The sequence below is a fragment of the Argiope bruennichi genome, chromosome 3 (assembly GCF_947563725.1).
Source record: "Argiope bruennichi chromosome 3, qqArgBrue1.1, whole genome shotgun sequence".
Lineage (NCBI taxonomy): Eukaryota > Metazoa > Arthropoda > Arachnida > Araneae > Araneidae > Argiope > Argiope bruennichi.
The window spans coordinates 130233768-130255303 of NC_079153.1; the positions used below are offsets into that span (position 1 = coordinate 130233768).

Consider the following 21536-nt stretch of genomic DNA (forward strand, 5'->3'; position numbering starts at 1 on the left):
TATGCCGATTTTGCATCCAAATATCGTGAAATTTATTGGCATTTCTTTTCTGTCATTTGCCTGATGTCACATCGGACATATATTTCTTACTTTAATTTTGCTTTAGATAAATCCAGGAAATATTAATAAAGGTATCTGAAGCCCTTTTTTTTTCTTTCTTGCTAAGGTTTTAGCAAACTTTTTTTATAAGGCCTCATTTTATATGAAGTGGTGGAAGTAAAACCTTTTATGGATTAAAAAAATTTTTATAAAATATTTTTATAAGTTTCTATGCATTCCTTTTCTTATCCTCCATTTTCATGCCAAAATAAGAAAAGTATACTTTTCCAAAGAAGTGAGATTTTTTAAAAATATTTTTTTAAGTTATTCTCAATATACCGGAACAATCCAGTGAATTAACTCGTCCTCGGAAAAGAGAGAAGCTGCAATTCAAAATGAAAGGCGGATTTTTTTTTTCTCTTGAAGTTCGGAATGACATATATCTACCTATTAGCATTAAACAAAGAAAGACGTTGATGAGGGAAAAATAATAGAAAGTAAAAAGGGATTGTTTCAGACTGGTGGAGAGGTCAGACATACACTATGGGAACCAATAAATCTGTTGACTATTGTTTCGGTTTTAACCTAGTTTCTCTGAATTAATTATTCAATTTAATGTACACTTTAATAATTTGGAGAAAAATCAAAAATAATAATAAAAGTTTATTCTTTCTTTTATACAATATATATAAAGAAAGTTATTATTTAAAATATATAAATGTATTTAAATTTTACTGCGCAATTCTTAAATGTGCAAAATTCGTGATTTTTGATAAACCTGTACTTGATGGAATCTATATATCAGACTCTTGTATGGACGCAAAATCATGTCGAATTAGGTGGGCATTTGGATTGTTTATATGATTTAGGGAGGTCTGATATATATGTTTTTTGGAGTTGGATAATACGAAAAAAAATGATTTTAAGTGGGACAGTTTCGATTATAAATTAAAAATAACGGAAATTGAAATTGTTAAAATATTCTTAAGAAGACCCAGTTGGAATGAACGAAATAGAATCGGTAAACATTCTTTTGTACAGAGGGAAATTTCCTAACTACAGCAGCATTACCAATTTTCGTTGACAATTAATTTCGCCACTTTGAAATATAACTAAGAATGCATTTTAATTTAACTTGACTTGTTTCAAGATTATAAATATCGAATTTTTATTGGGTTTCCATTCATTTCTTTATATGATGGAATTTTGAAATTTCTTGCACTAGTGCGTTTTGAATGAAAACTTACAAGTTTTATATTATTAGAACTTCATTCTTTTCATTTAATTCTTTAGAACTTATTTCTTTTCATTTAATTCTTTAGAACTTATTTCTTTTCATTTAATTCTTTAGAAAGTTCTTTTCATTTAATTCTTTAGAAAGTTCTTTTCATTTAATTCTTTAGAAAGTTCTTTTCATTTAATTCTTTAGAAAGTTCTTTTCATTTAATTCTTTAAAACTTAATTATTTTCATTTAATTCTGTAGAACTTAACTCATGAATATGACCTTGTGATTTTATACCTGTGGCACATTGATTTGTTGAAGATTCTTTAATATTTATAACAATGAATTTTGAAATGAAAATTCGAGAAGTTTGCTTTTTGATATATTGATAAAAATGTCTTAAAAGGCGCTTTTATTAAATTTATTGGAGTTTGAATATATTTCTATATCCAACTTTTCTTGTATTTACAAAATATAGACGATATAGAAATGAACTGGTTTCTCTGTTCCATTTTGAATTTCGGAGTCAGAAATACTCGGATTATACAAGTTGGTGTTGTTAATTGTTCCATTTTCACGCTTTATAACACAGTCACATGAACATTTTATTCATGCTTATAACATGCAATCTCTTTGCTTTAAATCACAAAACAACACTCGAAATCATTTATGAAGTAAATAATATTCATTAATGTTTGCTAAAAACATTAATTATTAATGAAATGGATAAATTGGGATTTTTAACACTAAAAAACACCCTCTTAATGATAGAGAGTCATAGTTAATAAATATATATATAAAAAAACTTCAGTGAACGGAGAAAAATTTGTAGATAAAGCTTATGAAGAATAGTTTTTGGAATTAATTTAATTAATTTTAAGGGACTAAACGTCTTGGTGATTGAAAGTGAGCTTGCTGAAAATGTTATTCTACAAGTTGAATATTTCAAACAGAAAATGAGAATATGCTCAATGTCATTTTCTTGTTCACAGGAGAGATTGTCAGGATTTTTAATGAAGTACAAAATTATTCAGTAGAGCTTGAGGTGATGTATGAAAAGTAATTAAAAAGCTACTCCTCTGCATACGTAAGAAAACTAGACTGCCGTCATCCTTCATTTAACTTACCGAATATGTCAAAGGAAACATAATAGCCAGGTGGAGTATCAATTTGGCCATTGTAAAGCCGTACCAATATATATCTGTATGATTCTGATAAAGATTTGAAAACGTTATTATCTTACAGTAGATGTCATTAGAGAACTCCATTCAACACGGATTTAATATTCGTTCCATTAATATCAAATATTAACAAGCCATTATTAATAGACCAATATTGATGCCTCAATATCTAGATGAATGGAATTTCCTCGCTGGGCTGTATGCCCAGCACCTTTCTTGGTAAGCAAGGATTTTGCGCATGGACGTTATTCAATATTTATGTTTTGCTTGGACATTTCAATGGACAATAAATCCAAAAGTGGATAAATCTCGAAGACCTTTGTCTATTGAACTTATGGTAGTTGCATGCACTGACAACAATCTTTAAACTCATGCTGCCATACTTATTTCCTTAAGATCTCCTGCAAATTTGGAGTATGTAATTCCTTTGGATAATACTCAGCCATTTGGTGCATGCCTTTAAGTGACTGGCCCAGGTATTCAAGGTACACTGGGAATTTTTTAAATGCTAATGATTTCAAACCTGTATCAAAGCTATGTTCAGACATTTCCTATTATTTCTTACTGTTAATCAAATAATTTTTTTCTTTTCTAATGTGCTTTCTCGCCACCTTGGTGGGTACAGATGTGGTGCGAGCTCAACTACTCCCCACCTTTACCGATGACGGGACGTACCTCCTACGGAATGGATTATACTACGACTAGTGATGGTTCTTGGGACTCAGTCTTAGTTCCCTAAAATGTGAACATTTTATAAACTTTATTAAAAAGAGATGAATGCAGAAAATTCATGTCCAGAGCATATCCTTGACAACGATTCCTTGAAAATCCCTTCTGTTTACGAATTTTCGTGAAAGCACTTTTACTTTAAACAGCGTCAACTGATGCATTCAACGCCTTATTGAGCGTTGCAGATTGATTCGAAAATATCCCAACAAAATTAGAATATATGTTGGACTTACAATTTTATCTAGGAAATATAGCCGGAAGTTTAATATCTGTTTAAAATATAATATCAATAGAGTGGAGTGTTTGGCAATCGCACCATGACTCATTTTGCCGATTAAAAACATTCTAGAGTAGGCAGACATATATGTAATACGAGATGATAGAAATTGGGTTGACAGAGAAATGATTGTGCTTTCATATATTTCTGAACATACAAGCGCCACCATTGATTTGTTTAGATTAAAGATGACCTAAAACTGAATCATGTGTAACTCAATTCAATATTTGAAACTCCGAAGCGTCCTACATGCATTGATCAATAAATTTGTTTTATAAACTTAATGGTCATTGATTTATTTCTGGTTCTTCTTGTATTCTTCGAGCCCTCGTTTTGCATTTACTCTGACATTTGACTGATTCATAAACTTTGTTCTCAATTTTTCGAATAATTTTGTATATTTCGATGAGATTGTGATAAAATGTATGAAAGGAAAAAAAAAATCCTCTGTGAATCTTTAAGATTCAAAGTTCAAAACAACGAATGTAGAAATCCCTTTTGAAACATTCGAGTCAAAAATATTCTATTTAGTTGCTATTGGTCCTTTTTCCTAGGCCTGATTTGAATTCGAAGAGGAATTGAAGGTCTCAGTACAAGTTCGGCCACAACTGAAAACTTTTCTCTCTGATCCAAGGATTTGACAGTGTAGTATCTTAATATTGTAGCCACAACAATTTTCTCTTCCATCGAGGCGAATCTCTGACCTAAAAATCAATGAAAATAAAAAATGATTAACAAATAAGTGCAATTTTTTTTTTCTTATTTTCCATCATTTATGGTTATTTTGAAACTTCAAAAAAAAATGTTATGAAATATGTTTTGATTTTTCAGATTTCTTTATTAAATTTTCTCATTTTCCCTCTTATTATCTAGTATTAAAAATTTGAAATATTGCTGTTTTGACAGTCTACATCCAAAATAATTCATAAAAGAGTAAAGTGGGATTAAACATTTATTCTTTTTTGAGTGGTAATTAATTTTTATTCATTCCATTTTTAACATGAGATTCATATTTAATTAATGTAAGCTTAAACCTTCTTTATAATGGAAAGAAATATCATTAATAAATTTTCTTTATTACTTAAAAAACTATATGAAATTTCATTTTAATTTTTAAATGAATTTGGCATTATATTAACCGGCGAGTTTTTGAAGATGGAATAATTAATTCTCTATAAATCTTGTACATTTTTTCTTACTTGTTGTTACTATACACTACTTACGCAATAAAGGAATAGTTTTTTTAAAAAATAAATAATGATTTTTCTTGTGAAATAAATTAGAAACGAAGCAAAGTAGAATTTAACTAAATAGAGTTTATAAAAGAAGAAAAATATATATATTTTGAAAAATTAATTGAATATACTTAGATTTCGCTTATCTTGTTTTTTATTTATAAAAATGGATTTTTAATGCATTTTCTCTTATTTATTAATGTGTTGAAATTCTAAATTTTGAATTATTAATTAATGTAATCGTATTTTGCCTCCACACAAATGACGTCATCTAGTAGGGAATTTTAGAAGATCCTACTACTGTGTCAACTAAAATGACAGGTTTGAAGAGCAGAAATTTAACTAGATTAAAATTTATTTTGTTATGTAAATGATTACTTGCGATTTCCGAGAGCAATCAAGTATAACGCCGAAGTGGATTGATTTTGGGAGCATAAGTGGCAGAGAAAAATGAGTTGAATAAGAGATTGAACGTCCTATTTGAAGTGGAAGCTGTACTCTCTGCAACTAAATTGAATGATTAGTCCTTATTTATTTTAAAATGCGTTTCTAAATTATTGATATTTCCTTCTCGTACCTTATAAAATTCAGTCATACATGTTTTATGAAAGTGCATTTACAGACAAGTTCCGAATAAGATGATTAATTAGTAATTATTCCAGATTGAAAATTTTAAATTGTTATGATTATATCTATATATACAATACTCTGCTGAATAGAATATATTTTTATTGAAAAACAGTAGCAAAGCAGTACTCTGAGTTTTGGGGAATGGATGGTAAAATAAATTCTGATGCAATAAGCAGTATTTTCTTATCATTTCAAATATTTTTTTCTTTAAATCTCTTCGTTACTATAATCAGAAGAACGCACTTGTTCCAATGACTCCTTTGTCTTGGAACATGCTGGAGTAATAATTATGACTGTCTCTGTAGCTGTGATTGTCAATCAATAAATTAATTTGAAAAAAAAAGGCGTTCTTAATGACCTTTTCAGAACATGTTATAAACTCACATAAATTATTGCCATATTTTTCTTCTCATACCATCATTTTAAATCGAAGAAAAGAACAAAGAATGAAAAAAAAAAGTGAAAATGCAACCATCATCCTATATATTCATATTACAGATTTTTTGCAAGGTCTTACCGATACAATTCCTGGGACCTGCAGAGAACGGAATAAAAGCATATGGATGACGACTGGCTGTCTTTTCAGGCAGAAAGCGGTCAGGATCGAATTTTTCTGGATTCGGATACATCCGTTCGTCTCTGTGCACTTGATAAATTGCCACGGCACAGGAAGACCCTTTGGGTATTCGGTAACCACCTGAGAGACCATTAAAAATATTAATAAGAGGAATTACTTAATAAAAAATTTTTAATAAGAGGAATTACTTAATAAAAAATTTTTAATAAGAGGAATTGCTTAAATGCAAAGGAATTCTAAAATATTTAGTTTAACTTTGAGGCAAGTAGTAGAGAATAAAAAAAAATTATTTAATTTTTGGAATACGTGATCGGATGTGACACATTTAGATAATGTGATGATAAAGTTTTTATTGCTAGCGCTTTGTTTATAATTTAAATTATGTTTTAAATACGCCTTTCTCACCTTTCGGTTATGCTCCTCCTAATACAAAATTATGCAAAGAAAGGGTTCTCAATTAATGTTTGTACTGGAATAGCGTATATTATCGAACATTCCATCAAAACGCACATATAGCTTCTTTCTACTAAACATTTTTCCTTGGCCCACGCATATAAACCATACCAGGGAGATTTACATTTGTGTTGCAATGCTGCATATTTTCCAAAATTCATAAAGGGATTAACGATTTTTTTTATAACCGCCACCACAACCTTCTGTACAATTCCATCTAATGTCTGTGACTTTTCGTAACGTTTTGTGATTTAAATAATTATGGCAAGCATTGTCTAATTTTTAATAGGATAGATAGAGATTTATAACATGAAATTTCTGAAATAGATTTTCATGATCTTTGTTCTTCCTTACATGGCATTTAAGGTATTCGGAACCATTTCCTGTCGCTCTATATTTGCAACCATTGCGGGCAAAAACCTTATTATTTCGAAGCTGAACAAAATTCATGTAATTTGGCTTCGGATTAGCCATAACTTGAGCACAGAATCTGTTTATGACAGCTAAAAATTGAAAACATTAGTGGATGACTTACATATGGTTGTATCTTCACTCACTCGCCTTGCAACGATTGGCACAGATGGATAAATTCTTTGAGATTCCTGTATGAAATATAAGAGAGAACAAATGTATAGAAAAAAAGAATAAGAACAAATAGATTTGATTAGAAAAGGACTAAATAAGATTATACGTACTAAAATAAGATAAATATAAAATAATGCAGAAATATATTTTTGTTATCATTACATTTTGCATACTGTTAAAGATATATATGTGGCAGCATGAAGATAAAAATTCTGTATTAAAACGAAAGTCATTGAAATATTTAATAATAAGATGAACTAATATAAATGATTTTAATCTTAGGCTTTTGGTTTTTTTCTGAGTAATATATTCTTCTTCTGGATTCTTAATACATTACAAGAATTTTGTTTACTAAGCATTTTGAAGCATTAGCATTAGGTATAATCTAAAAAAAAACATTGCTGTTAAAAGTTCATATATTCATTTAGAATCGATTATGTGAATACCTTGAAAACCCGATCCAGATACGTCATATCTTTAAGATCATCCATTGTCACGTGTCTTTCGAGGTCGTCTCCGAAAATTTGATCCAACTCCTCGTGAATTTTGTCTTGAACGTCTTTGTGTAAACCTATCAAATAGAGAGCCCAACAGACAGCCATCGATGTAGTGTCATGGCCCTAATCGAAGTAAAAAAAAAACAGGATGGGAAGTGAAAGAAACAAAATTAACGAATGTTATTTAACAGAAGTGGCAACAAATATTTTCCAAAAATATGTGTTTCGAATTCAAAAAGGTCTAAAACATGAATATTCGTGAAAATCTCGAGTTCGAATTTTTTGACAATTTCAATACTTTTCCTGTATTTCGTATATGAGAGAGTAAAAATATGTTTTGAGGAAATACAGAAAGTTGTATATTTTTGCTATACTGGCTCTTTTTATTAATATTTTTAAAAGTGAATAAATGATCTTTTCGATTTCAACCTAAACATATAATTCTTTTGCGAAATTCTGCTTTCTGTGTTTCGCAAGTAAGAAAAATCCTTTTGCGTTGACAAAAAGTCTCCTTATATATCCGTTGAAACAGCCTTCTTAAACTACACGTATCACAATATAAAATAGATTATGAGAAATCAGAGCCTGAAATAATGGTCGCGAATATACAAAAAAATATGATTATTGCATTATGTACATAGAATAATTTTTTGGAATTTCAGATTGTTTTAACATCTGAAAAGATTTGATTGCAAAGAACAAATTTCACAATTAAATTTTAGAAGTACGTAGATGGTATTCAGGTACTATGTAAATGAAAAACTTATTATTTGTCAAACATGCATAAACAAGTATTGATAAGAGTTAAAATGTATATGCAGTATCAAGCAACAGTTAATTTTTCGAAAATATATATGAATAATAAATCATTTTAATTTAGATATTCCACTTGTCATATATATATGGAATGTCTTTGCATTAGGTGACAAACATTTAGGAAAAGTATGAAGTAGCCAGGTGATTCCGAATAATGCAGCAATGCTGGTCGGAATTGTTTGTCAGACATGGTAAGTGGCGTTGCATGCACGTGGGATCTCTGATCATTCTTGTTGACTTTTCATTTCAGCGTTCTATAGTAAGATTCAAAAATCTTAATGAATAAATTCACTTTACAACAATGATTTCATTGCTAGAAACGAATCTTTACGTTTTCTCCTATACCACTTTTTTTGAAATTGATCTTGTGATAAAGGGCAAAAAAGAAAGAAAAACGTCTTATTGACTGCTTGTGGTGTCATTGCTACGAGATTGTTTATGATCTGTAAGTGGAGGGTTGTAATGCCATTGGTCTTAGTTATTGAATCTTATTGTAGAATGCTGAAATGAAACATCTGTACGAATGCTCCAGATTGATGAACATGTGGAACGCCATTGCCAAGCATTTCGACTCCTCATAACTGTCATTTAGGTGTACTCTACCATTCATACAAGTTTGTAACCCTGGGACTGAGATATCCATCCTATTCTTGATCGTCGATTGATACCTCAATATTTCGTTACAGTTATTTTTCCATAATGGACAAATGTTACTTTGCTGACCGTCAACAAGTATTTTTTTACAAGGTAACAAAATTCAATCTTTTTAACGATTACTGAAATGAAATGCCACATTCATGTATCGACTTACAGAGTTGTTGATATTTTAATCTGTACTTAATCACTTTTTTTTAACCATGTGTCCAAAAGTAGCAAGTAATCGAAGCGATAAAATACACATCGACATATGCAAGTTTTTTAACTGTGTTTTTTTTTATACGAAAGGAAATGATTGAAACAGAACTTAGCATCTAATTAGAAATAGATAAATAAGTTCAAGGGGTCAACCTTTCAAACTGTGGTATATATTCATTTTGATCAGATTATGGATGATTTAAAGACTCAATTAATTACTGCTGATAGGATAAATATCGTGTTGTGAAATTGAAATGTTTCAATTGCCTTAGTTTCCCCCAAAATATAAATTCCCTTTTAGTGCGTTTTCGCATTTTCTTACCTCAAAAGCAAATGTATCGGCTTCTTCTCTGATGTCTTCTTCAGTGAGATCTTTCGTTTGAATGTGATGCTCTAGAAGTAAATCCATGAGTGCCATTCGCTTACGCTTTTGATTAGGATCTGGAGAATCGAAAAGGAGTTTATTTTTCTTCTTTTGAATTACCTAAATAAAGAAAACTGTGTTATAATTCATTAAAATTCGTTCAGATATTATTATTTGTGAAATATCATAATAATGGGTTGGTGCATAGTTATCAGGCGTTTTAAACGATATTATCAGGCGTTCTTAAACACTATTTATTATGAAATTCGAAACATAAAAGTTCAACAATAACATTTTAAAATGATTAATCTGGAGCGCAGTCACCATCTACTTCAATAATCGAACGATGATTGAATGGTCCACATTGAAGTTGTCGGCCAGCATTCCAGTTGTCAAGCTTTCGTCTCCTTCCACAGCTGCCATAAGTGCCTGGTCATCGAAATCCGGTGGTTGTCCCCTCTCTGGTTTATTTTCCAAGCTACTGCCGCCAGATTTGAATAGGGCAAACCATTCCCTGCATCGACTTTCTCTGATTGTGCCCTTACCGTTAGCTCGTTGAGATCGCGAAATGACTGCGCTGCTTCCCATCCTTTCTCAAAGTGATACAACATAATATGATGAATATGAATATTGTTATCGACACGCATTTTTATAACCTAAACGAATATTTTCATTCATAAATTGATATTAAAATACGGCACGTCAAAGAAACGTCTGATAATTATGTATTAACCTAATAAATTTTTTTTATATCTTTGAGTGTGTTAATTATAGTAATAAATAACAAAAAAATAACATGACTTTTGTTCGTCGTGCCTGAAACAGAACATCGAACATTAATCTAAGCACTCATTAGTAATTCATATTAGAATGGATGAAATCTTGATTTCAATAAAACCAAATGATTAACAGTTAAAGCAGGGCATGTTTACTTGAAGTTATAATCCATGGAATAAATTGAGAATTTTTTCATTTGCTAATGATTTTTTAATTTCCAGAGCACTAAAACATGAAAAAAGTGTTTATAAGAGATTCTATGATTATGATGTGTAAATACGATTCTGCGACATACATTAATATTAACAAAGCATCTTTACACAATTACATTAGTTCAAATTAGAATGGATGAAAGCTCGATTTCAATAAAACCAAATGATTAACTGTTAAAATAGGGCATGTTTACTTGAAGTTATAATCCATGGAATAAATTGAGAATTTTTTCATTTACTAATGATTTTTTTTAATTTCCAGAGCACTAAAACATGAAAAAAGTGTTTATAAGAGAACCTATGATTATGATGTGTAAATACGATTCTGCGACATACTTTAATATTAACAAAGCATCTTCGGAAAATTGTTGTTTTTATTTATGAAGAGTTTATCCACTATTGATTTTTCTTACGAGAAAACAAACTATTAATAAGAAAACTAAGTGATAGACTGATGTGGCATAAAATGACGATGAATATGATATTTTGTGATCGAAAAAAAAATGTTTTTTTAAAACTATCTTATTAATAATGAACTTTTTGGAATGTCGTATTCTAACTTACCGATCTGGTAAATTTGTGTAGTACATTGAGATGCTTCTTTAATTCTTTGCCACTTTCAGTAAATTGGTAAAAAAAATCTGACCAGTGCCAAAAATTCGCTATCCTTTCGATTATGATTTCCTCTGCTCTGTAAGAAAATAACATACGCATTAAAAAAAGCGGAGTAACAGCACTCATAGGCAAATGTATGTATATATTTATATATTGAAACTTAGTGAAGAACGTTTTCATGGAAAAATTATATTTAACTAAAAAATTGTGTATCTTGTTTAGTTGCCTTTTATCATCTTTCAGTCATTTGATACTTCTCCAAGTTATTTTTATCGGAAACTCTGATTATTTCTTTATATGAACTATTCAAAAATATATAGATTGATATGAGTTTTAACTGCGAATGACTCGCTACGATTCGGCTGGCTTCTAGATATTTCCAAACGAAATACAAATGAGAGTTAATTTTCTCTGAAAATTCCCTAGGAAAAAGCTAAATTAAGCTTCTGCTTTTGGGTGCAACATAGAATTTTCAGGAGAGATGTCTAGATTTGCCTGTTAACGCTGTTCATAATCTATCATTTTTTAAATTCAATCAGTAGTTTATGCAACCTAGCATTATAATGAGCAAATACAGCATATCATTTCTGTGGATTTCGCTTTGAAGGCATCATCAAACCAGCGGGAGGGATAGTCTTGCAAACATTTTCCGCTTACTTTTTAATAAAGGTGTTATCTCGCTGTCCCTCCCACCCATATAAAAATATAATCTTGGTCAAGGCCATCAATGCCACGAGTGCTCACATTTTTATTTTCGCACATGGGATTGTGCGCTTCTCAGGAGTGTTAAGAACCGATATTTGTTTATATCGAACTTCTTATTTTGCTTATAAATTTAAAAGATTAGAAAAGCGTAACCCGTGACTTACCGAGTGACTGATTTCAGATATTGTGACTCCTCATTTTCTTGGGCACCTATCTTGACACCAAAGGTGGTTTCTGCAAATATTATTCGAATATTAAGCATGAAATTCTGATCATGCACGTTATTATTTTATGTAAATTATTATGTAGCAACATTCAAAACATTTTGATAAAAGGTAGTATGTTATTCATTTTAATTTTTATTATAAGCTCTATATTTCCAACATTTATGCGTGACACTACAAATATGAACAAGTTCAGTGATATGATTTTCATATCATACTATGAAGATTATAAAATTATGACTATTCACCGAATTTATTGTGTAGCTCTTGCCTATCACAGGGCTTGATGGAAAGGTGTCGGATTCGGAGAATATTTTAAAACCGAGTCCAACAATAAACCATGGGTTAGCTGATATGACGCTTGCTAAGTCCACCAAGATCAAATATCCGTGTGGCTACTATTGTACTGCGGAAGTTTGGAGTAAAGGATAACTCGGCTCCCACCCTCGACATTTCAAAATTACGAAGTTGACCCCAAATTAGCCATAGAGTTGATTCAATTTAGGACTTCAAGTAACTGAGCTACTCATCTGTACTGTCCCTGACACGTGACATAGATGGATGAAAATGGTTTATTTTGTTTAAAAATGCAAACTAAATTAATTTAATAGATCAGTTTCTGGCAATCTTCGTAAATGAGTCAAATAAGCAATGAAAAACCATCGATTATTTCATATCATAATATGTATTATATTAATGCATTTTATATTATGTTAAGAACAGACACATTATAACTGCTCATTTTTTAAAATTGTAGTGATGCTATAAAATGACCAAAGAATGCTTGTAAATTATAAAAATAAAATATGTAACTTTATTGTACTTATTTAATATTTTCAGATCATTCCTTTTTAAATTTACAGTTTAACTCTTTTCGTTCAATTACAGTTCTTTGCCATAATGAGCTTCGTCTATTTGTTCATTCTATTATACTAACCTTCCACAAATTACTGCTGAAATGTCGATTATTTTATAAAAATGTGATGTATATTCGTAACTCTGACTAAACTTGTTTCCAGGAAATCTACAAATTATTTTTATTTTCCGTCTTCAGAGATGCTTAATTCGTATATTTTTTCATGATTAAATTTTTAAGATTGTTGTTGGAAATGGAAATAATTAATTATTCTTTAAATATATACGTATTAAATGCTCTTAATATAAATTATTTATCTATGTAAATACAAAATAAATATATTAGACAACATAACGCCGAGTCTGTTCAGAGGATGACAAAATCGAAATCAATATAATATAGATTATTTATCTCTAAATGTTATTATCGATCCATTCCTCGCACATTTAAGCTATAATTATTTTTGAAAGATACGTCTAAAAACGTGCAACGGAAAATTTCTCACTGAGTGTCTCTGAATTGAAACGTCCTTCCTTTCAAAATGACTCATCCTTAATAATCATTTTCGATGTCAGAGAATCGTAATATGCCATAAATAAATTATGCATACATTTTGGTTTGTTGTTAATTTTTCAATAAATCTTAGCATGTTTCTTGAAGATAGCACATTTATTAGACATAGAAAAGAAAAGAACACAGGTATTGATAGTTACGAACACAGCATGTTGAGCAGTTCGCGGGAGGAATGCGCCAAACGAAACCAGAAGCGTAACCACACAGATATTCCTACGCGAGGAAAAATAGTCCGCTCGCTTCATACCAACATGGTTAAATAGTCTTTATTATATTGGAAGTATTGAAAATTTTTCATTTATACAGATAGGGAAGATACGTCGCCATGTGGAGTAGCGCAAGAACAATATCTGTTAGTAGCAATCGGAGCAAACGTATCACTTAATGATGTTTAAAGTTTCAGCATAGATACTGGGATCGATTTCATACCATAAATTACCTCTTAATGTTTGACAAATATTTATGTTACTGTAATTTCTATAAAAAATTATTTCATCGTAAGTTGAAAAGCCTTCTATATTTTTCTAAATTGATTTGAAATTAATTTAGATTTGAATTTATTAAACAAAACGATTGTTGGCCGATTTTTGTTTTAAGAAAGTGTGAAAATAAGATGGGACAAGGAAGTGAGGAGCAAATGAAGTAACCAATATGCGTCCAAAAATACATAGCTTTGAATACCATTTTTTAAAGTTAAAATATCGGATGAGCAATGCTTTGCAGTGACGAAGAACATGTAAAATACCTAGTAATCTTTTAAATAGTTGAAAAACGTGTAAAAAAATTAGCAGTATAATGTGAATATCACCGACATCTGAACGGACTTTTTTTATGTGTGATTTCCTAAATTTTTCGCATCTGGTATTTTTATCATTTTCCTCTTTTTGTTTATCAAAGTTTCAACATTTTTTTATGATAATGTTAATCAGATAGAAACATATACTGATATTTTTCAGGGTAAATAACAATTTAAAAAAATCATTCCATTAAATAATATCATTTTAAGAAACCGATTATTTTTTAAAAATCGATCTTTTATCATATGCTTGTAAAGTTGGTATAAAGGAAGTAATAAAAATGCGATTGTTTTCCAAGTATTTTGATAAAAACTTATCATTACATAAAGAATATCCTTCTTCATAATATTTAATTTCGTAATTAAAATCGAATTATTGTTAATTTTACTGTTATAAAATGATATATTTTAATTTGGAATTACATTCATAGGCCACATTTGGATATCAAATAGAAAAAGTTATGTTTCAATTTTTTAAAAAGAAGTTCCAAATTTGAAAATTCAAAGGTTTCGGAAAGGATCCCCCATATAGTTTTCGTCAAATTTACTTTTAAGAGTGAAACATCTTTCCACTGGTGGAACACGAAAGTTTGAAGGGCAGAATGCTGGTTCAAGCGCCGTCCTCGTCAAATGACCATGATTCAAAAGTACAATAGTTATTATATACCTGTTGTTCTGTGGCATTAAATGAGATATTAATTTAACTAATGTTACCACCATGTTAAAATTATGGTGGTAAGAGCAAGCAGAAGACGAGCAAAGAGTAAGAGAAGTACAAAACAACAAATTTTGGTGATGTTTGTGCAAATGATACAACAAGAGAAAAAATAGGATAATATAGAAACTAGCGGTAATCATTAACATATCAAGCTGGAATTAAAACGATTAAGAATACTTACCACAAATTATATCTAAAGTACAAAGCGTTACAGGCTTTAATATGTTTGTAAAATCTTTAGTAATTTCGTTCTTCAATCGCTTTGCTAAGATCTGTGACTGTTCATTGAAAACAGGAAGGAAATCCTTCAAAATATCAAAGTGAAAAGCATTTGTGAGCAATTTCCTCCGGGACTTCCATTTAGAACCGTGGCTGAAAAATACAGAAAAGAAAAATTAATTTAAGACGTACTTCGCAATATATGGAGAAGCGTAGATGGAAGATTAAATCCTCACCTGCAAGAGCAGTTTATTTCATTTTCCAATCAGGTTCGTAGACAGAGCGGCACAATTACGCACAAATAATATAATCTATATTTAAAATACTTAGGAAACCAATGAACTAGCTCCTCCAGCCCCTCCAATGGTCTGATTTCGCCAATTTTTGATTCATATGAAAGTTCATGGCTTTTAGATATGTCATCAAGAGCCACCAGCATCTCTCTCCCACCCCCATCAATTACCTTTTCAGAAAAATCAAAAATACTATTAACTGTACATTCTCCATGTGGAAGGCCCATGATAAAGTTATACAACCGAAATACCAAACAATCAGATACCGAAAATTTGTATATAATATAATAGCTCATGATCCCTAGGTACATCATTAATGATTAATGGTTTCGGGCTTTCCACCACCTTCCATTTTCAACAGAAATACAAGAAATATTATTCTACTGTGCAATTTGTATGGGAAAAACCGCGACGGAATGAATTCTCCATCCACAACCACTGAACTTATTCCGGAAGGTTATATTTCATGGAAAATCTCGACAAAGTGTAATGAAAGGTAATTAAAATAGTGTAAATAAAGGTAGGAAACAAAAAAATTATTTTAAACTAAGCTTGCATAATAGTGGCAGAGCATTTTGAGTGGTTCGCTATACTTCAAGGACATTGTCTCAGAAAATGAGTGACTCGTTCAGGATGAAAATTTTATTTCGCAGCCTGACTAGAAAGGAAGGGCGAGACGACCATCGATGATGAATCTTAGAGGCCATGGATATTCATATGGAACATAAATTTTCGAAATCATTTCAATGGTTGTGACTGGGGAACTCTGTAGTGGGTTTTCTCCCATACAGAATGCACAGCAAAGTAGTGCCTCTTCGATTTCTTTCGAAATTGATGGGTAGGGGAGTGTAAGAGATTATTAATGAGTATATTTAAAATTAATGAGTTTTCAAATGGAAGAAAATTTGATGAAATCGAACTTGCAGTTTGGGCTGATGAACTTGTTTATTAGTTTTCGTTATCCTTTTAAATATATATATGATTTGTAGTAGAATGTTTGATTGATTAGTTATGTAAAATGATAACATTGACGATTTAAATTAGCTCAATCGGTTTATTGAAATCACTATATCAGTCGGAAATGGACAAGTCTTGATGACCCGTTATGAACTTTCATATAGAATAAAAATTGACAAAATCAATACATTAGATACATTTCGTACTGTGCCTCGAAACCTGTCAAGGATTTTAATCACATATAATGTACATTGAACTAGTGTTTCTGATATTTCTTTCGAAAATGGACGATGTTGTAGATTAGATTGTTAGACCATAGACCACGCATCTATGTGTCACTAATTTTTATATGAAAAAAAAATTGGCGAAAACCTACAGTGTTTGCTGCTGGAGTACTGATTATTTAGTTGCACCAATTATTATATAGATTAAATATGGTGAACAAGCAGATGATCGCCGAAGGTGGCTAATTATTTTGAAACAAAATTATAATAAGATTCATTACTGAGGGATGGCTTTGCGTTCACTTCCATTTAGGCATAAAAAAATCAGTGTACTATTTTTATTCAAGTCATTTTTAAATTTCAATGGAACTGAATTTAGTAAACAGAAAACGCAATCAAATTCTGTTATAACGACGATATTATATTGAATTTTGATTAATTTTGGAAACAATGGTTGCAAACATATATTGTTAAATGCATGTATAAATAATTATATATCTAATGGATTTTATGAAACTTTAACAAATTTTAGGCTTATTTTTTACATAAAATATGAATTTTTTTAAAAAAATTTCAAGATAAATTGATGAAGCTTTAAATTTTTGTTCATAAATCGATGGATTAACGCAAAATATGACAAACACTGGTTTCAAATGGTCCATACTCATGAATGGATCACGAACTATATTTGAATCTGCCTTTTTCTTTGTGGACATTGTCTGCTCAATTATTGGAAATGGAAAGTCTAAAATCGTTTGTGATTGTAATAGTAAAATTCAGATTTATTTTTTAGCCAAGAATATTAAAATTTGAATATTTTGCTTACAGTTTATTGATGTTAATTCTTTCCCCATGCTTATTACTTTATGCAAATGATGGTTTTCATTATAAAATAATAATTGGCATGCGATGTTCTTCGTCTCTAAATGAGGAGTTCTGCTTTGATTCAATTATTTTTTGATACATTTAGCTATCCTTTTAAGGAAAATAGAAACTATTAATTAATTTAGGTTAAAAGTATTTTTAAAATTAATTTTATTCATTTATATATTAGTAGAATTTCCATTTATGAACTTTTCTTCTTCACTTTATAATAAGCATAACCTTCAGCCCAGTTTCCTTATATTTAAGCATAAAACTTAATTCAAATGCCAAAGCGTAACTTCCGTATTTGCTCACCAAATATTCTTTCTAATAGCTATAACATTTAGCACATCTACACCAATCATCTCCCAACCTCTTTTGTCGATGGGCCACGGTTGTTTGGGATTCTACGTAAATGCCCTGTACCCAAGAGTCCCAGTATCATTTCTGAATATAATTCACTTCAAAATATGCATCTTATATATATATATATATATATATATATATATATATATATATATATATATATATATATATATATATATGTGTGTGTGTGTAATGATATTTTAATTCTAATTTCAATTTAATTAATTTTTAAGATTTATCTTAATTTAGCCCATAGTAACTTCATTCTAAAAATATTCTCTTATTTTGTGATCCAATTCCACTCTCGGTTTAATTAATCCCTTTGTAAAAATAATGCGCCATCAGAACTACGTTTCAAATGAAAGTGATACTTCGGTACCCTTAAAAAGGTGTCAAAGGTCACCACGTGTATGGAATTGGCGCATGGCCAGAAATCTTATGTTATATAAGACTAGTGATCATTTGTTCGTCCTTTTTCGCTCCTTTTTCTTACTTCTGTTTTTGTGCGGCGCTGCGTCTTCTTGTAAATAATTATGCTTTCCTGGATGAGGGTAGAGAGAATAAAACGAAATTAAAACTACAAAATTTCTTCACTGCTTCGAACCTGCATTCTGTCTCAACCAAAATAATGTTACATATTATTTAGTCGACAGGATTCGAAATAACATTATATATATATATATATAAACGTTTCTTCATTTCTTAGACTTTAAATTTTTTTTATTAGTTTCATCATGTGTTTTTTAAAAGTCTCTATATAGATTTTTTTTATACATACCTAGTCAATAATCCTGTGCCTAACCACGGATGAAGAAAGTTGTATGACCAATTCTTTTGTAAATGTTTAGTTCCACTGATAAGTGCCTGGAAGAAGTAGGTATTGAAAGGTCATTCAATCACGGTCAATTCTTAAAAATATTCAATGTGTAGCAAGATATACAGGATTGATTATCATATCATTAAATATAAAAATTATTTTTGGAGAAATAAAAACTGTAATTATTAATCAATTGGAAAGTAAAAGCTAATTCTAGTCATTCCTTCGCTCTTTATTGTTCACTAAAGAATTAAATAGCCACAAAATTCACTCACTTAAAAACTTGTGTTGTCTTTTAAAAACACCCTCTCTTAAGCCACGTTAATCAGTATTATGCACTGAAACGTCAATGCTCGGAAGCAGGGGTGGAATGTGTAGAGACGAAATTGCAATGTCACTCCTTTTCTGAATTTTTAACATTGTGTATATTTAATTAATAGTTTCTTTAATTTTGTTGGCAATCTGTAAAGACATTAATATTCTAAAGCAATTTTCCTTTAAACGCTTTCTACCTTTAGAGTAACACAGCGAGGAAGAAAAATAAGTTTTTTTTTTTTCAGTAAATTTTTTTCCGCACATCCAAAAAGTATGAAAGCAGTCAACGTGATTTTTATTTGTGGAGGCAAAAAACAGATTCTGAGAGAAAGTTTCAAAAATAAGTATTAACTGTGTATTTCTGAAGTTGACTTAGTTTTATTTTGTTTGTTTTGAGAACAATTTTAACCCTTTTTAAGACCGTGGGGTGTATGCTTCCACCAAATTTATCAATCTTTGTATGAAATTATGTAGGTTGGCATAAGCTCTGACAAATCTTTTTAGAAAGACAGAAACTTAAATGCTTCAGTTCTTTATCTCAGACAAAATGATGTGTCTTGATTTGTTACTTAATTATTAATTAACCAAATTAATTAATTAATCAAATTAAATTTATTTAATAAGCTAAATGAATCCCTTTTCTTATTCTAATTTCAAGCCTAAAAATATTTTAACATAATATGACTAGAAAAAAAGGGCCCTTTAAAGGGTTAAAATAATCGGAATTTTAAAAAATGTCTGTGAAATGTAGCTTTTAGATTTTCATGGCAAGAGGCTAAATACATCCACGCACCTCAGCGGCTTCGGCTTTTGTGATAATGACGATAGGAACGTAGGATAACCAGAAGCAAAACAATGGATGATCTCGGAACATATGGCCGTAGCCTGCAATCGTGTGAGACAATACTGAAAGAAAATAACTGAAATCAACATACATTTTTAAAAACTGATTACATTTGTTTTTATGTGCTCAAAATCCATATGACTTTAGCTTCTGATGACCAGCTTTTGTTTGTCAGATATAATATTAGTGTTATTTAACCCTTTTTAAGACCATGGGCAGTATACTTACCATACCACCAAATTCATCAATCTTTGCATGAAGTTATCTAGGCTGCCATAAGCTCTGATCAATATTTCAATAAGACAGAAAATTAGATGCTACTGTTTCTTATCTCACATAAAATGGTATCTTGATTTATTTCTTAGTAATTAATTAAACAAATAAATAAATAAGTCAAACTAAATTTATCCAATAAATCAAGTGCATATCTTTTCTTAAGCCAATCTCAATCCTAAAAATATTTTTATATATCATGGCTAGAAAAAAATGGCCTTTTAAATAGTTAAGTTAACATATTAAGTTAAAATTCGGGTATAGGGGCACAGTAAAAAACTTCTTAATACATTATATAAAATAATTGGCTAGAAAGCCCCGCAAAACTCCTGTAAATATTTAATAGCTTAATTAAAAAATGGAAGAATCACATGAAAATAAAAATCATTTTATTAGATTTCGAAATTTATTCTCTTTGACGCTCCTTTGTGAAGTTTTATACAGTCTTTTTGCACATATCAACAATGATTTACCATCATACGAACTGCTCTAGTATTCTAAGGATTCTGCAAATAAAATCTGTTAATAAAGATAAAAAGATCCATAAGTTCAAGCATTAGGGTAATAATTAAATTTGAACTCAAAACATCTCGACAATCTGCTCGTTGATAACAGGATATCAGATATTGAAATAGATGTTGCCGAAATCTGTCAGAGATTAACTACACTGTTGGCCGAGACCCAAACCACCCTTAACAAATAAAAAGAATTTGCATGGAGTGACGACGACGGGATGGGGCTGGTTTGAATATAGCTGGAGTCGGTGGAGGGATTCGTCGTCTTCAAGAGAGTGCTCAGCCTGAAGGATTGGCCCGTGATACTGCTGGGTGAGAGAATTTATAATGATAGGTTACATACACACTTGTTGATACTGCTTTGTTCAGCGGTAACGGATATTAGATTCCAGATTCTTTTCTGGTATTCATTCTGCAGTAACGGGTATTCTGCTCTGGTAACATCTTGGTGAAGTTGTGGCGGATAGTGATGAGCGACGATAGAACCTGGGACCTTGTGGTTCGCAGCCCAGTAATATGACCACAATACAAAAGCAATTAACTGTTAACTGGCTTATAAGCTTTCATCACAGACTCTCCTTCCAGTGAGTCGGAGGTGAGACGAACGATATGGCTGTTGAGTGGTGATGTATTATCAGCTGTTGAGTCTAATGTGCCTGTACCCATTTGAGGAGTGCCAAGCGTTATGGCGAGCGTGTGTGGGGGAGTGGTTGCTGTTGCGCCAAGTAAGAATGACGATTTTTTGTTGCTGCGTCAAGCGAGTCTAATGACTCTGGTTTGCTGTGGGTAGATGGCGCCACAACAGCTGTACGAAGGTATTATTCGAGGTCACCAATGTGGTGAATTGAATTGAGCGAGGATAGAACCTGGAACTTTGTCGTTCGCAGTCCAGTAACATGACCACAATACAAA

At 30.6% G+C, this 21536-nt stretch overlaps 1 protein-coding gene across 1 annotated transcript in view; it reads right to left on the bottom strand.

The window, feature by feature from the left end:
• Positions 1-280: 280 nt before the first annotated feature.
• Positions 281-21536, bottom strand: part of LOC129962965 (uncharacterized) — a 64379-nt gene continuing 43123 nt past the window's right edge. The window contains exons 13-22 of the mRNA XM_056076967.1: positions 19786-19898; positions 18639-18724; positions 15119-15309; positions 11935-12004; positions 11015-11141; positions 9420-9581; positions 7376-7549; positions 6880-6946; positions 5832-6011; positions 281-4153 (exon numbers count right to left, since the gene is read on the bottom strand). Of these exons, the coding sequence (XP_055932942.1) occupies positions 3984-4153; positions 5832-6011; positions 6880-6946; positions 7376-7549; positions 9420-9581; positions 11015-11141; positions 11935-12004; positions 15119-15309; positions 18639-18724; positions 19786-19898 (1340 nt within the window). The 3' untranslated portion in view covers positions 281-3983. The remainder of the gene's footprint in view (positions 4154-5831; positions 6012-6879; positions 6947-7375; positions 7550-9419; positions 9582-11014; positions 11142-11934; positions 12005-15118; positions 15310-18638; positions 18725-19785; positions 19899-21536) is intronic.